Source organism: Scyliorhinus canicula, chromosome 2, assembly GCF_902713615.1.
Source record: "Scyliorhinus canicula chromosome 2, sScyCan1.1, whole genome shotgun sequence".
NCBI lineage: Eukaryota > Metazoa > Chordata > Chondrichthyes > Carcharhiniformes > Scyliorhinidae > Scyliorhinus > Scyliorhinus canicula.
Window position 1 is genome coordinate 87,602,066 of NC_052147.1, and position 17,686 is coordinate 87,619,751.

The following is a 17,686-nucleotide window of genomic DNA, read 5'->3' on the forward strand; positions in this document are numbered from 1 at the left end:
AGGGAGTTAAGAAGAAAGTTGAGAAGTTGAACACAAAGGTAATGATCTCGGGATTACTAGCAGTGCCACATGCTAGTCCGAGTAGAAATAGCAAGAGATATCAAATGAATACGTGGCTGAAGAGATGGTATGGGGTGGTGGGTTTCAGATTCTTGGGGCATTGGATCCGGTTCTGGGGGAAGTGGGACCAGTACAAAGTGGGCAGGACCGGGAGTATTTGCTAGAGGAAACCAGGACAAAAACAAAAGACAGAAAAGGGAATAAGAAAAGTGATGGGCAGAGAAACCAAGGGCCAGATTCAAATAGGGCCACAGTGATAAATATTGTGAGCGAGACAAGTAATGTTCAAAAGACAAGCATAAAGGCTTTGTGCCTTAATGCACAGAGCATTCGCAATAAACCGGATGAACTAATCTCATAAATAGACATGTGAGTATGATGTAATCAGGATTATGGTAACATGGTTCCAACCCCCACGCCGGGTGGGAGAATCGCGGGAGTGCCGGCTGATTCCTGCCACGCCGCCCTGGCACCCGCACGCGATTCTCCCACCACCCCCCCACCGCCAAAATGGCGTGCCGCGTTTTACGACGGGCCGCTCGGAGTATCGCCGCTTGCCGTTTCCAACAGGCGAGCGGCGATTCTCCAGCCCAGATGGGCCGAGCGGCCTGCCCAATCCGACGGGTTCACACCGGCGCTAACCACACCTGGTTGCTGTCGGCGTGAACAGCGCGCGAACGCTGCGTGTGCGGCCTGTGGGAGGGGGGGAGGGAGGATCAAGCACCAGGGGGGTGCTCCGTAGGGGTCTGGCATCTCTAAAGGACGCATTCTTTTTCCTCCGCCGCCTCGCAAAATCAATCCTCCATGTCTTGGCGCTGGCCAACCTGCGCATGTACGGATGACGTCATTTAAGCGCCGCCGGCCACGTCATTTACGCGGCGCAGCTGTGACGTGGCGCCAAGGCCCTGCGCGCAAAATTGACACGATGCCGCTATTAGCCCCCTGGGGGTGGGAGAATAGGGGGCGAGGAGCAGCCTCCGACGCCAGAGTGAAACACGGTTTTCCCTCCGGCGTCGGCACTTTGTCTCCCGTTGGGAGAATTTCGCCGCAGAGATGGGAACTGAATGTCCAGTATCGAGGAAGGACAGACAAAAAGGAAAAGGCAGTGGAGTGGCAGTGCTGGTTAAAGAGGAAATTAACGAGGGTAGCACAGTGATTAGCACTGCTGCCTCACGGCACCGAGGACCTGGGTCTGATCCCGGCTCTGGGTCACTGTCCGTGTGGAGTTTGCACATTCTCCCCGTATCTGCGTGGGTCTCGCCCCCACAAACCCAAAGATGTGCAGACTAGGTGGATTGGCCACACTAAATTGCCCTTTAATTGGAAAAAAAAGAATTGGGTACTTTAAATTTATTTTAAAAAGGGAAATCAATGCAATAGTGAGGAAGGAAATTAGATCTGACAACGTGGAATCTGTATGGGTAGAGCTGAGAAACACCAAGGGGCAAAAAAACATTAGTGGGTGTCATATATAGACCCCCAAACTGCACTGGTGAGGTTGGGAATGGCATGAAACAGGAAATTAGTGATGCATGCGATTTAAGAACATCTACAATCATGGGTGATTTTAATCTGCATATAGATTGGGCAAAATCAAATAGCCACATAGAGGAGGAATTCCTGGAAGTATACGGGATAGTTTTCTGGACCAATACGTTGAGGAACTAACTGGAGAGCAAGCCAACCTAGACTGGGCAATGTGTAATGAGAACGGAATCACTGGCAATCCAGTTGTGCGAGACCCCTTGGGGATGAGCGACCATAATATGATAGAATTTTTCATCAAGATGGAGAATGAAGTAGTTGATTCTGAGACTAGGATCCTGAATCTTAATAAAGAAACTAGGATAATAAGAGATGTGAGCTGGCTTTGATCAATTGGGGAATGTTACTTAAAGGGATGACAGTGGATAGGCGATGGCAGTCATTCGAGGAGCACATGGGAAACTGCAACAATTGTTATTCCTGTCAGGCACAAAAGTAAAATGGAAAATGTGGCCAATCCATGGCTTATAACATAAATTAGAGACAGCATCCGATTAAAGGAAGAAGCATACAAAAATAGGCAAGGAAATCAACAGGTCTGAGGATTGGGAGCTGTTTAGAATTCAGCAAAGAAGGACCAAGGGATTGATTAAGAAGGGGAAAATAGAGTATGAGAGTAAGCTTGCAGGGAACATAGAAATTGACTGTAAGTTTCTATAGGTATGTGAAGAGAAAAAGATTGGTGAAGACAAATGTAGGTCACTTACAGTCAGAAACGGGGGACAAAGAAATGGCTGAGCAATTAAACGCATACTTTGGTTCTGTCTTCACAAATAAGGACACTCATCAGATTCCAGAAATGTTGGGGAATGTAGGGTTTAGTGAGAGGGAGGAACTGAAGGAGATTAATATTAGTAGAAAAATTATGTTGGGGAAATTGATGGGATTGAAGGCCGATAAATCCCCAGGGCTGAGAATCGGCATCCCAGAGTACTTAAGGAAGTGGCTCTAGAAATAGTGGATGTATTGGTGGTGATATTCCACGATTCTATAGACTCTGGAACAATTCCTGCAGATTGGAGGGTGGCTTACGTCACTCTAATATTCAAAAAGGGAGGTAGAGAGAAAACAGGGAATTATAGACCAGTAAGCCTGACGTCAGTGGTGGGGAAAATTCTAGAATCCATTATCAAAGATTTTAAAGCAGAAAACATAGAAAATAGTGGCAGGATCGGATATGGATTTATGAAGGGACAAATTGTTTGACAAATCTACTGGAATTCTTCAAGGATGTAACTAGTATAATTGACGAGTGGGAGCCAGTAGTTGTGATATATATGGACTTTCTGAAGGCTTTTGACAAAGTCCCGCATAAGAGATTAATGTGGAAAATTAAAGCGCATTGGATTCGGGGTAGTGTATTGAGATGGATAGAAAACTGGTTGGCAGACAGGAAACAAAGAGTCGGAATTAACGGGTCTTTTTCAAATTGGCACGCAGTGACTAGTGGGGTACTGCAGGGATCGGTGCTCGGACCCCAGCAATATATATATTAATGATTTAGATGAGGGAACAAAATGTAATATCTCCAAATTTGGAGATGACACTAAGTTGTGTGGGAGGGTGAGCTGTGAGGAGATAGAGATCCTACAGTGTGATTTGGGCAAGTTGAGTGAGTGGGCAAATGAATGGCAGGTGCAGTATAATTTGGAGAAATGCGAGATCACTTCGGTAGCAAAAACGAGAAGGCAGACAATTATCTGAATGGCCATAAATTAGGAGAGGGGAATGTGCAACGAGACCGGGGTGTCCTTGAACATCAGACAAATTGCAGCAGACAAATGGTATGTTGGCCTTCATAGCAAGAGTACAGGAGCAGGGATGCCTTGCTGCAATTATACACCCTTCAAACTTACCTCTTGGACTCAGGTTTTGAGCACCCTGTCCTAATATCTCTATGCCAATTACTTAGTGCTCCTGTGAAGCTCCTGGGAATATTTTTACTGTATTAAAAGCAAGTTAATGCTACACGATACTGTTGCACGTTTTACTATGGGCGTAAAACGCGTTTATTGGAGTGTATTAACACGCTTCCGAGTTCGACGTGTGCTTAACACTACTAGGCTCTGTTCTATGTAATTATTTAGCTCTGGAGTCGCCAGTTGCCGTATAGGCAACGTCACAAGTATTCCAAGGTCAAGTTCAAAGTAATAAAGACGATACACCGATTAGTAAAGTTCAAACGATCAATATTTATTATACAGTTATAATAAATACTCATGCACACACTAAGAGACTAAGCTATAACTAAACTTAAGCAAACAGAATACTTATCTAACAGGAACAGGCAAGGTCAGAGAACGAGGCCTTCGTCCTGGTTTTGTCTGCAGCCTTCAGCAAGCGTTCTGGTACTTGGGAGTCTAGTGGGCTTGGATCGCGTAGCGAGCGTTGAACTTACGGTTTCGGCGGCTGGTGCTCAACGGCTGGAGTCAGGATGCAAGATGTCAGTCAGAGCCGGAGCACGGGTTTAACAGACCGGGGCTCTGTGGGGGATTTGCTTTTATACCCCTCTCTAATGTCCTTTCCCCCTTCTAGGCGGGCTCTACCTTTCGGTACCGATTGGAACGTTTCCAAACGGCTACCTTCGAAATCCTCCAATGCGGGGCTTTCCTCGATGTTGGGGGGGTGGTTTCGATATTTGTTACTCTGGTGCCATTCTGTCTACTCCACCAATTAACTGCTACATTGAGATGGAAATGTTGCCATTGTTTGTGTCTGGATCTGGGCTGCCTCATCAGGATGTTAAGCGTTTTGCCATTAACACCTTTGCTTGGAGATCTGCACCTGGCCAGAAACTGGTTTGCTGTTTGCAAAATGCTAATTAGTTGAGAGCAGGCTGTCTGTTCTTACTAAACAGGCTTTCCCTGCTGCCTTCCATTTTAGTTTGGCTCAGTGTCCATTTTGCGTGGCCAGCATGGCTACATTCCCTCCTTGTGATCCTCACAATCATACTATTGTGAAGGATCACCTATGTACTTTGCCTTCCTTGTGTTCTGACCTCTTGCCAGTTCCTGTTCTACTCTGTTCTAAACTATGGGAAGAAGAGAAAAAAAATTTTAACTAACATTTCTACTTGGCCCTATGTCAAAAGGGACATGCATTACTACAATTGGGAACCTCTACCTATCACTATTAACCTTAACCTTAACTTAAACATTTAATCACTCTAAAATCTTAACCATTCACACCACAACATCACACTTCCCAACTCGGCAGTCGAGTATGGAACAATATAATACATGGCTGAATTTTATTTACAGAGTGTTGTAATCAGTGAGGGGTTGAGGGGTTTGGTGGAATCCGAAGATGGGGGATTGCACTCTATAGATGGGTGAGGTGCTGGAACGAGAGGCTCTCCTCTTCCATTTCCTCAACCTGAGGGTCTGCACTAGGATGATGAGGATCGCGATCACCAACAGTGATTCGATTATGTAGGACATGGAGTACCACGTCATGAATTTAGTACACCAGGTCTGAACCTCGCTGATCAGAGCTGAGCACTGGGGGTTTGTTGTACTAACATTTACGGTGGGGGTTGTGGGGGAAACGTGTCTTGTTTCCACACATATACATATGACATTAAACAGTAATAAGTGGGCTTCCATCATCTTTTGTTGTTCTTCTTCTTTCTCTTCCTTCTTCCTCCGGTATTGACAATCCTGGCTTCGACCTCTGTCTCGTCCTTTGAAACCTTTGGGATCAAGCACAGTATCTGTCAATACACAGTTTAAGACCTTTACTTGTTAGTGCATCTGTCTTTCAAATCCCAATTGACCCTTTAAAATGACTGGCTAAGTCACACCCTGTGACTCCCCTCATTTTCTTTTTTTTCAAAAAGCGAATTTTAAAGACCAGCATACACCTAACAATCCTTCCTTCTGCGAGCCGTCTCGCAGGCTTTGCTGATTTACCATCCGAATGTTCCCGGATGTAAATAGCATGTGGGATGGTGGCCGAAGGGCTACCTAACGTAAAATGAAAACAAACTTGGAAACAAACATCCGAATGAGTTGCGTATGGGCCGCTACGGGTACGAGTTGGATGGAATCCCCGGGTAGGGCGTGCTGTGCCATACCCGAGCTTGGCTGACCAAGGGTTGGTTCTCAGACAGGGCGGGTCCTCAGTGCCGTTTGTCCACTGCCTGAGTAACCTGGAAAGAGACGGGTACGAATGTGTTGACCATGACTTGCAGCCTCTATTTCGCCGAATAGAGGGGCACCTAAAAAACCAAGGGAGCCAAGATGCTCCGTTCTGAAAACAGGGAACAAGTCGTGAACCGTGTCGGTTCACCAGAGGATACAACTGAAGTTCTCAGAAGTATCTGCGGACAAACTATTTGGCGTGTGGCCTTACAACTTTGGAAAGGATTTCCAATCAAACCGAAGTTCTCAAAAGTTTCGGCAGACAAACTAACGTGTATGTGAGGTGGTCGCAATCTTTTCAGCTGAAAAGAAGATGTCCATCCTCCAGCTGAACAATGTACAATCCTGAGACAAACAAACATAAAACGAAGACAAACATACGTGCAGGTTCCATCAGAAAGGACATCGTTTCCCTCAAACGATTCCTATTTTACATCATCTGGACACCTCACTTTGATTCTGCCTCTGTGAACAGGGTCACAAAGGGGTTGTCGGGAGTCAGACACCGTGTCGTCCTGCTCTCCCGGATCCCACACCCTTGTGTGGATCAGGCATGCTATTTTGGAATTGTGTGACCGGGGGTCACTCTCGTCATTGCGGACAAGTCTGTAGGAATTGTCCCTGTGCCATTGTGTAGTGTCGAGTGTGTTGTCGGGGTAGTCGGGGTCGGGTGGTGGTTCTGGGTTTTTAAGGTAGGTGACTTCCATGGGGTCACTGGAGTCGGGGTCGTAGTTGGTGCAGTGTGGGCTGTATGGCTGTGTGCTGTCGCTGTCTTCAGAGTCAGTGTCTGTCCTACTGTCTCTGCTGTGGCAGCTTGTGGGCGTGTCGGGGCGTGGTCTGTAGTGGTCTGTGGGCGGAGTCGTGGGCGAGTCCGTGGATGAACTGGTCTGTGAGGGGGATGGTGGAAAAGTGTCTCTGGTGGGCGGGGTGAAGTGTTCAGCTGCATCCAGCAGGACATGGTGAGCATGGTTGGCCTGTGTTCCATATGCCTTTAACTGGTTTATATGGAACCACGCGGTCTTCCCATTAGGATACTTTATCCTGTAAACGGAGGGGCTAATTTTGTCCGAAATTGAGTAGGGACCGGAATATTTTGGAGCCAAAAAACTGCTGGGGTTATAAACAGATAACATTACCTGTTGCCCAACCTGGAATTCTGTGGTGTGGACGGTCTTATTGAAACAGGCAGTCCGTTGCTGTCGGCGTTTCCCTAGCTGGACTGCGGCTGCGAGCTGTGCAGACCTCACAGTCTCAACTAGATCTTTAACTGCCTTTTCATGTGTGAGGGCCGTCACTTCGGGGCTTGTCATGTCCAGTCCTAAAAGGAATTCTGTACCTTTCATAGGGCGTCCGGTCATGAGTGTATGTGGTGTGTATCCTGTAGATGTGGAGACAGTGTTCCTTATGAACATGAGTGCAAATGGGAGCACTGAATCCCATGTGGAATTATTCTCTTGAACCATTTTCCTAAGGGTAGTTTTTAGGGTCCGATTCATGCGCTCCACAATCCCGCTGGACTGTGGATGATACGCAATATGGAAGTTTTGTTTGATTCCGAATATTGTCAGGACGTTCCTCATGACCCGTCCTGTAAAGTGAGATCCCTGGTCCGAATCGATACTTCGGGGTAAACCCCATCTCGTGAAGATGTGGTGGGTCAGGATCTTTGCAGCTGTCTTTGCTGTGTTTGTTCGTGAGGGAAATGCCTCTACCCATTTGGTAAAGGTGTCGATGACCACCAGAACGTATTTATAGCCATTCCTACAAGGGGGCAATGGACCTATAAAGTCGATCTGGAGGTTTGTCCAAGGGCCGTTAACTGGGCGAGTATGCCGAAGTTGTGCTTTCTTAGAATACCGCTCCGGGTTATTCTGAGCACAAATCAGGCAATTCTCTATGTAATGTGTGACATCAGTCCTGAGATTAGGCCACCAACAGAGTTGCCTGAGGTGCCTCGTTGTTGCATCAATTCCCTGATGCCCGTGTCCGTCATGGAACAAGGCAATCATCTGATTCCTGTCCTGCTGTGGGACCACATAAAGTTGGTCCTTAATGATCACACCCTCATGTGTGGTCAGTGCGTGTTTAAAGTGCTCGTACGCAGGCACAAAGTTTCCCTTGAAAACCTCCCTGAGGTCTCCGTCCTGTTTCTGTGCTGCCACGAGATCTTTAATATCAGTCTGTGAGACTTGGACTGCGCTCACAGGGGCGCTAGCTGGTGCGCTAGCTGGGGGGGTCCATAAGTGTCCTCTCCTGGAACCTGCCTTAGCCAACGCGTCGGCTTTTACATTCCCAGGGGGTGATGACCTATGGTGGCTTCGAACTTTTATAATGCCGAAGGTCCTGTCCTTCGCTTTCTCTAGGATATGCTGGAGTAAGGGGGCTGATGGAAGGGGTTTTCCGTCTGCGGAGACAAAACCTCGTGTCCTCCACAGGGGCAGAAAATCTGTTAGGCTATTGCAGACATATAAGCTGTCTGAATATATGTCTGCTGGGCTGGGGAAAGAATCGGGGTGGTCCACTATATACGCTATGGCTGCTAGCTCTGCTGCCTGCGCGCCTAAGTGACCTGGTAACTTAAGAGCTATCTCTTCGAGAGCGCGCCCCTGCGCGTCCTCGACATAGATGCCGCATCCTGTGATACGCTCACCATTTAAAACTGTGGAGGAACCGTCTACATAAATCCTCAAGGGTCCACACGTGTCTGTGGGCTGGGGGCTTTGTTTCAGGTTCCCTATCTTCCTGGGGGGTGTTTTTGCTAAAAAGGGTCCTGTGTTATGCAGGGGAGCTACAATTTCACAGTCATGGGGCTGTCCGGGGTATTGGAGGTTGTCTGCTAAATATGTGTGTGTGCGTGTCCGTTTTACAGTAATGTCCCGTCCTTGTAAAAGTAGGGTCCACCTAGCTGCCCTAATCTGGCTAACTGAACCGTCCTTCAGTCGACCGTCTAGTAGTAGCTGTGTGGGTGTGTGTTCGGTCAGAATAGTAATGGGGTTGAGTCCGGTGATGTATGAGAAATACTGTACTGCCCAGAAGACAGCAAGGAGGTGCCTCTCACAGGCTGAAAATCCTTGTTCTACCGGGTCTAACAGTCGGGAGGCATAAGCCACTGGTCTTAGCTGCTCGTGCCGTTCCTGAAGCAACACGGCCGAGAGGGTCAGATCGGTGCTCGCTACCTCGATTGCGTACGGGGAAAGTTGGTCGGGGACTAGCAGCGCGGGTGCTGCACTAAGGGCTCGTTTTAACTCTTCCACAGCGCCTGTATGCTGCGGAAGCCATTCCCAGGGGGCTCCTTTCTTAAGGAGGTCTGAAAGTGGGGCGGCTTTTGTCGCGAATCCGTCTATGTGGTTCCGACAATAGCCAACCAGTCCTAAAAACGACCGGAGGGCTGAAACATTCTGGGGAAGGGGCAATTTGACAATCGAATCAATTCTTTTGAATTCGATCTCGCGTTTGCCGTGCGTGATGACTGATCCCAAATACATCACTTTACTTTCCAATATTTGGGCCTTTTTCGGGTTAACTTTACAGCCAATTTCAGTTAAGAGTTCCAGGAGTTCGGCCAGAAGCGAAATGTGCTCTGCCTTTGTGTCTGTCTGCAGTAGTAGGTCGTCTACATACTGTACCAGACATTCGGGTCGGGAAAATTTTTCTAATCCACTTGCCAGCTGTCGGTGGAAAATGGAGGGTGAATTGTGGAATCCTTGTGGGAGGCATGTCCACGTGTACTGCTGCGTTTTAAAAGTGAATGCGAATTTGTATTGGCACGCTTTTGCCAATGGTATTGACCAGAATCCATTACTGATGTCCAATACCGTGAAGTACTTGGCGTTGAGACCCTGCTTGAGCATGGTCTCGGGACTAGTAGCTACCGTTGGGGCTACTGCGGGGGTTACTTTGTTGAGTTCCCGGTAATCGATGGTCAGACGCCATGATCCATCGGGCTTCCTCACTGGCCAAATAGGGGCATTGTTGGTGGAGGCTACTGTTCTCAGTACACCTTGGTCCAACAAGCTGCCTATAACTTTTTCTATTTCCACCTCTGCTTCAAGGGGAAATCTATACTGCTTTTGCGGTCGGGGGTCCTGTCCGGTAACATGAACTTGTCCAGTCATTCTGCCACAGTCATGACGGTGACTTGCAAATGCTGTCCTGTGTTTGTTTAGTAGGGCCTTAATTTGTCGGTCGGTGTGGAGTGTAGTCAGGTCGAATGAGTACTCTCCCACTGCGCTAATCCGATTAGCGTAGTCTCCTACTGTGAGGGTGGCTGGGGCTCTGTCTGATCTAGCCATTCGCCAGACACACTGGTTCACTGGGTCGAACGACAAGCTATGAGCGTTCATAAAATCTATCCCCAGGATGTGCTCTGCTGTCCGGGGAAGATTTACTAGAACCACGGGGTGCCTTGTGCTAATGTTCCCTAGCTGAATTGCTACGGGTGCTGTGATATGTCCCTGCTGCGAGTGTCCGGTGAACCCGCTAAGTGTAATGGTGGAGGTGGTCGGCCACGTGTCGGAGTGTGCCGTGGTTGTGGAGTTAATGGTGGTGCGGGATCCTCCTGTGTCCCACAGTAACTCTATGGGCTTCCCTTTGACTTTTGCTGTGACTACGGGCCTCCCTGATGAGTCCCATAGTGTGTCACAGACCCAAGTGGGGGAGCCCGAACACCGTCAGTTCGTCTCGTCCACATTGGTGGGTCCTGACTGTACTGTTACATTGTGGATGGGTTTTGCTTTGTTGCGGTTCAGAGTGCCTGTCTGCTGGCCTCTCTGAGATCGCTGGGGTGCATTACACTCTTTTGCCCAATGCCCTAACTGTCCACAGTTATAGCATTCCTGTCCTTTCTGTTGAGGGCTGCTCTTGCCTTCATTTACCCATGCGGGCTTCTGGTGCTCTCTGACTGCTTGGATATCTGCAGCAGCCTGAGCCTCTTCTGGGGATCTAACTTTTCCTTTTGCCTGAAGCGATTGCTCCCAAGCGCGGGACAATCTTTTCAGGACCCATTTTTCGTTATGGGCCTCTTCTGAGGGGTCGTAACTATTGCAAGCGCTCTGTCCTGCTTCTGTTGCGTGTGAGATAATTGTGCGCGTCCACTTAACCATGTTTTCGCGGGTTAAATGCGCTCTATCTAGCTGTCCGAAAACTGCGCTGAAATGAATCCACAGCCTTCCTGCGAATGCTGTGGGGTGTTCGGATCTCTTCTGCCTGCACTTATTCAATCCTTCTACGGGGTCACCTCTATTGTACCCGATGGCATCTAAAATGGCAGTGTGCATCTCCTCTAGGCTGCCTCCTGCCACGTTTTGTGGGTCGGGGAGGGCTGCCACTACACTCTGGTCTAAGCTCAGCACGGTGAGCTTAACCTGCTCTCTCTCATCCAGGCCGTACATGGTAGCCTGCTGTTTTACTTTAGCAAAGAACTGGTGGGGGTCTGCGGTGGGGAGGAACGGAGTGATCTTTTCACAAGCGTCCCTTAGCTGGGTTACTGTTAAAGGGGTGGTGTAAGTTATGTCTGGGGCGCCTTCGGATTCGGCTTTCCTCTGTGTGGTTACGGGATTCATGGGTGCGGTTATGATCTGAGCTGTGGGGGGTTGGGGTGCCTGTCGTTTCTGCTGAGCTGCTGGCGCACATGTTCCCTGAACATAACGCTGCGCTGTCTCGCTTAATTCCTGCCAATCTGGGGCGTTTTCCCCATCTAACTGTGCTCCAAAGGTGCTTTGGAAGCCATTCTGCACCGAAAGCAGAGATTGCAGTTCCGCAATCTGTTTCCTGCATTTCGCGTGGTCAACTGTGCTTTGTCTTTGTTCGGTCGTTGCAGCATGGAGTGCTCTCAAAGCTGCTTTGAGATCGGAACATTGCCTCTGCAATGCCTCCACCTGCTTTTCCGATTCCTGTCTTATCAGAACGGCACGTTGCACGTCCTGATAGGCTTTCTCATACTGGGTCTGGGAACTGCTCAGATGAGCTAGCCAAGACTGGTGAGCCCTCTTGGCATCATCCACCTCTCTATCCTTCTCTGCCAACTTCCCTTTTAATTCCAGGTTTTCTTTCTCGATGTCCCTGACATCGACCTTACTCATTCGGTTCCTTTCCTCTAAATCTGTCCTCTGCGCCTCGCAACTGTGCCAAGCAGGACACAATCGCCATCGGCTTGCGTGCTTTACCTAAACTCTTTTTGTGTATTTGAGAGAGGTTCTCCCACCAAGTATGACCTATACTCCCGGGACCTGTCTCCTCATTTGCACAAAACTCTTTCCAAAGGGGCCATCCCTTTCCTTGTAAATATTTGCGGAGTTCCAGCTCCCACGTGGGACACTGGCCTACTCTGCTACTGCTGCTGGTCGCTGCGACCACAAACTTTGCTGGATCCATCAGACGTTCCATTGCCTGCATGGCCATTTCCTCTGACTCTCTTTTTATAATTTGGAACAGGGGGTTGCTGGGGTGGTGTTTCGAGAAACGGGTACGGCTTACGCTATTTTCCGATCACAAAACTACCGAAAGTTTGTCGCAACAAAAAGCTTCCAGTTTTACCTTACAGCCCTGTTAGTACGCATGCACTAAAACACACTTCCGAATTTCGCTTATTATTTTGAGCACCTTGAATACTTGTGATCTCTTTCTTTCTCTGCAATTTGGAGTTCTAATTCAAATTTCAGGGTCCTGGACACTGTGGTGTTTCCACTTACAACAGGGTCCCGGCGGATGTCGCCACTAAATGTTGCACGTTTTACTATGGGCGTAAAACGCGTTTATTGGAGTGTATTAACACGCCTCCGAGTTCGACGTGTGCTTAACACTGCTAGGCTCTGTTCTATGTAATTATTTAGCTCTGGAGTCGCCAGTTGCCGTATAGGCAACGTCACAAGTATTCCAAGGTCAAGTTCAAAGTAATAAAGACGATACACCGATTAGTAAAGTTCAAACGATCAATATTTATTATACAGTTATAATAAATACTCATGCACACACTAAGAGACTAAGCTATAACTAAACTTAAGCGAACAGAATACTTATCTAACAGGAACAGGCAAGGTCAGAGAACGAGGCCTTCGTCCTGGTCTGGCACTGCAGCCTTCAGCAAGCGTTCTGGTACTTGGGAGTCTAGTGGGCTTGGATCGCGTAGCGAGCGTTGAACTTACGGTTTCGGCGGCTGGTGCTCAACGGCTGGAGTCAGGATGCGAGATGTCAGTCAGAGCCGGAGCACGGGTTTAACAGACCGGGGCTCTGTGGGGGATTTGCTTTTATACCCCTCTCTAATGTCCTTGCCCCCTTCTAGGCGGGCTCTACCTTTCGGTACCGATTGGAACGTTTCCAAACGGCTACCTTCGAAATCCTCCAATGCGGGGCTTTCCTCGATGTTGGGGGGGTGGTTTCGATATTTGTTACTCTGGTGCCATTCTGTCTACTCCACCAATTAACTGCTACATTGAGATGGAAATGTTGCCATTGTTTGTGTCTGGATCTGGGCTGCCTCATCAGGATGTTAAGCGTTTTGCCATTAACACCTTTGCTTGGAGATCTGCACCTGGCCAGAAACTGGTTTGCTGTTTGCAAAATGCTAATTAGTTGAGAGCAGGCTGTCTGTTCTTACTAAACAGGCTTTCCCTGCTGCCTTCCATTTTAGTTTGGCTCAGTGTCCATTTTGCGTGGCCAGCATGGCTACAATACACTTCCAAAGCTTTGTATCTGACCACTCTTGCATGCTGAACACATCTTTATGATTATGTTAAACACTACTTAATAAGCTATTAGCATCATTTATCACATTTGATATAATTTAGAAGGGAGAAATCATTTTCAAGAAGGGAGTGATGAAGGATACAAATACCAAACATTATCATCACAGAATCCCTACAGTGTAGGAGGATGCCATTTGCCCCATCGAGTCTGCACCGGCCCTTGGAAAGAGCAACCTACTTAAGCCCATGCATCCACCCTATCCCTGTAATCCAGTAACCTCAACTAACCTTTTGGATCAGTTCAGAACTGTGGAAGATCAAATGTGGATTGCCAAAAGTTTTAAGATACAGAAATGTTTTGATAGGTTTGGTTGCATCCTATTTTCCCTTCCGCTGTCACTTAAATCAGCATGGAGAAATATGACTGATTCCTTGAACCCTTACATTTTGCTCTATGAAGCAGTTCTGTGATCCAGTGTGTACTTTGTGGAAAAATTGAACAAAACAGTTCTTCACAAGTGATAAATGGTAAAAAACCCATCAGTTGTTCCCTCTGATGTTTATAAATTTCATGGAAGATTTGTTCACAAAGGAGAGAGACTGGTGTCGAAGGGAATATTTCCAGTTCTGCCCCAACCCTACAGTTTTTTGAATCTAATGTCAAAAGTCTCAGCATTCACTTTTCCCATGCTGCAGGGCCCTGGTTTGTTGGTGAAGTTGTGGATGGTCAATTTGGAGCCTGCTTTGTCTTTGGACTCGTGGTGGATGGTCACTTCTTTGAGGGAAGCCTATCTTTCATCTTTGGAATCTTTCAGGTAAATGGACGGGCAATGATTCGCAATTGTCACTCTTGCTGCACCGATTGGCTTCATCAACATTCAACAGTGTAGAGATCTATATTCTGGTTATTTGTTGTTTAACACTGATATAACATTAAAAGTGTTGTGTGGAACATAGTTTGATGTAACATTAAAAGTGTTGTATGGACCATAGTTTAGATAGAGTAACTAAGGAGAAATTGCTTCCACTCGGAGGATTGATAATCAGAATATTCAGGTTTACGATTTGACACAAAGAACCAGAAAGGAGATGAGCGTTTTTTTGGACCGCTCTTTCAGAGGCACGATGTGGTCCAATTTAAAATTCTGTAATTGACAAAAGGTGCAAAACGCCTCCTGAATTGTCACGTCATTTGAAATTAACCAATTTAGAATTAGCAATTTATTCTACTAATTGAATTATACCACATAGTGCCTGTATTGTTACAGAGCACCATATCTATTCAGCAAGTGTACAACAGTGTGCTGATTACGTCACTGGACTAATAATTCAGAGAATGAGAATTTAAAAGGTACCATGCTGTTGAAGAGTTTTAATTCAGTTTACAATACCTGGTGTTTATTGCAAAGGGAATAAAATATAAAAATGGGGAAATTTTGTTGCAGTTGTAAAGGGTCTTGGATCACATCTGGAGTACTGTGTGCAGTTTTGGTCTCCATACTAAGAAAAGATATAATTGCATTTGAAGCAGTTCCGAGACGGTTCACTTCACCGATTCCTATGGTGTAGAGGTTATCTTATGAGGAAAGGTTGGACCTGTATCCATTGGGGTTTATAATAATGTGGTGATCTTTTTGAAACCTATTGGTTCCTGAGGGGTTTTGGCAGAATAGTCTAGAACTAGGGGACACATTTTAAAAATAAGTGGCCTCCCATTTAAGATGGCGAGGAGAAGAATTGTTTTCTCCACATCATTAGTCTGTGGAAACCTCTTTCCCAGAGAACAGTGGAGGCTAGATCATTAAATATTTTTAAGGCCGTGTTAGATAGATTCTTGATGAAAAAGGGATAGTGGGTCTAGACCGGAAATTGAAATTGAAATTAGATCAGTCATGATCTTATCAAATGTCACTGCAGGCTCATGGGACTGAATGGCTTAGTCCTGCTCTTAATTCATATGTTCGTGCATTTGGAGCTGGTGGAATTGTGGTCATAGGACATAGAACATTACAGTGCAGTACAGTCCCTTCGGCCCTCGATGTTGCGCCGACCTGTAAAACCACTCAAGTCCAATCTACACTATCCCCTTATTGTCCATATGCCTATCCAATGACCATTTGAATGTGTTTAGTGTTGGCGAGTCCACTACTGTTGCAGGCAGGGCATTCCACGCCCTTACTACTCTCTGAGTAAAGAATCTACCTCTGACATCTGTCCTATATCTATCTCCCCTCAATTTAAAGCTATGTCCCCTCGTGCTGGACATCACCCTCTGAGGAAAATGGCTCTCAATGTCTACCCTATCTAATCCTCTGATCATCTTGTATGCCTCAATTAAGTCATCTCTTAACCTTCTTCTCTCTAACGAAAACAGCCTCAAGTCCTTCAGCCTTTCCTCGTAAGATCTTCCCTCCATACCAGGCAACATCCTTGTAAATCTCCTCTGTACCCTTTCCAATGCTTCCACATCCTTCCGATAATGCGGCAACCAGAACTGCACGCAATACTCCAAATGCGGCCGCACCAGAGTTTTGTACAGCTGCAACATGACCTCATGGCTCCGAAACTCAATTCCTCTACCAATAAAAGCTAACATATCGTACGCCTTCTTAACAACCCTATCAACCTGGGTGGCAACTTTCAGGGATCTATGGACATGGACACCGAGATCTCTCTGCTCGCCCACACTACCAAGAATCTTACCATTAGCCCAGTACTCTGTCTTCCTGTTATTCCTTCCAAAATGAATCACCTCACACTTTTCTGCATTAAACTCCATTTGCCACCTGTCAGCCCAGTTCTGCAGCTTATCTATGTCCCTCTGTAACTTGTAACATCCTTCTGCACTGTCCACAGCTCCACCGACTTTAGTGTCATTTGCAAATTTACTCACCCATCCTTCTATGCCCTCCTCCAGGCCATTTATAAAAATGACAAACAGCAGCGGCCCCAATGGTACACCACTAGTAACTGGACACCATTCTGAACATTTCCCATCAACCACCACCCTTTGTCTTCTATCAGCTAGCCAATTTCTGACCCAAACTGCTAAATCACCCTGAATCCCATGCCTCTGTATTTTCTGCAATAGCCTACCGTGGGGAACCTTATCAAACGCTTTACTGAAATCCATATACACCACATCAACTGCTTTACCCTCATCCACCTGTTTGGTCACCTTCTCGAAGAACTCAATAAGGTTTGTGAGGCATGACTTGCCCTGTAATGTCACTGGGCTAATAATTCGGGGACCTGGACTAATGCACTGGGGACATGGGTTCAAATTCCACTGCAGCAGCTGGTGGAAATTTAAATTAAATGAATTTAATGTTTTTAAAAATGTGGAATTGATCGTTTCTCGGCCTTTTGACTAAGATCAGCGTTAGGTCACCTGTAATGCCTGGATCTGGTATGTCCCGCTTGTGGAGACCATGAATTGGAAATGGAAGGGAATATTAGGGGCTGGTTTAGCACGGGGCTAAATCGCTGGCTTTGAAAGCAGACCAAGGTAGGCCAGCAGCACGGTTCAATTCCCGTACCGGCCTCCCCAAACAGGCACCGGAAGGTGGCGACTAGGGGCTTTTCACAGTAACTTTATTGAAGCCTACTCGTGACAATAAGCGATTTTCATTTCATTCATTTCATTTGAATTGGTTTTTGGAGCCGGCAAGGAGCTGGATTAGGGGTTTCCCCCTGTCCATTCTGCACTTTGGTTTTGTAACAATGAAAAAGGAATTTAAAATAGTGAAATTGAAAGCTGGTCTCCAGAATGGCAACCATGAAACCATCATTGATTGTCATAAAAATCCATTGGTTCACCAATAGCCATTAGGGAAGGAAGTCTGCCGTCCTTGCCTGATCTGGCCTACATGCGAGTCCAGATCCACAGTAATGTAGCTGCCCTCTGAAATGGCCAAACAAGTCACTCAGTTCATGGGCAATTGGGGATGGGTGGCACCCACATCCAATGAAAGAAAGAAAAATCTTCTTGTCCTTACCCGGTCCAGCTAATATGTGACTAGTCTCCACACCAAGTGTCACTCAGTTGCATGAAGAGAGTCTACCACCACCCAGAGTCACTGGTTAGCAACGGATATTTTCTTTTCTAGTCAAAGACAAAACCTTATGATAGGAGTAATCTCAGTTTGGGCAGAACAGGACACAGAGCTGAGATTTAGACAGGGAGAAGGGAGGACCCGGGAGAGGTGAATAATGGGATTACTCATCCATTATCCCTACTAATCCACCTCTTTAATC

The 17,686-nt window shown here is 46.9% G+C and overlaps 1 protein-coding gene across 2 annotated transcripts in view; it reads left to right on the top strand.

The window, feature by feature from the left end:
• Positions 1-17,686, top strand: part of tmem62 (transmembrane protein 62) — a 100,523-nt gene that overhangs the window by 79,925 nt on the left and 2,912 nt on the right. For both annotated transcript variants that reach the window (XM_038782100.1, XM_038782107.1), the window contains one exon: positions 14,126-14,244. In XM_038782100.1, coding sequence (XP_038638028.1) covers positions 14,126-14,244 — 119 coding nt within the window. The remainder of the gene's footprint in view (positions 1-14,125; positions 14,245-17,686) is intronic.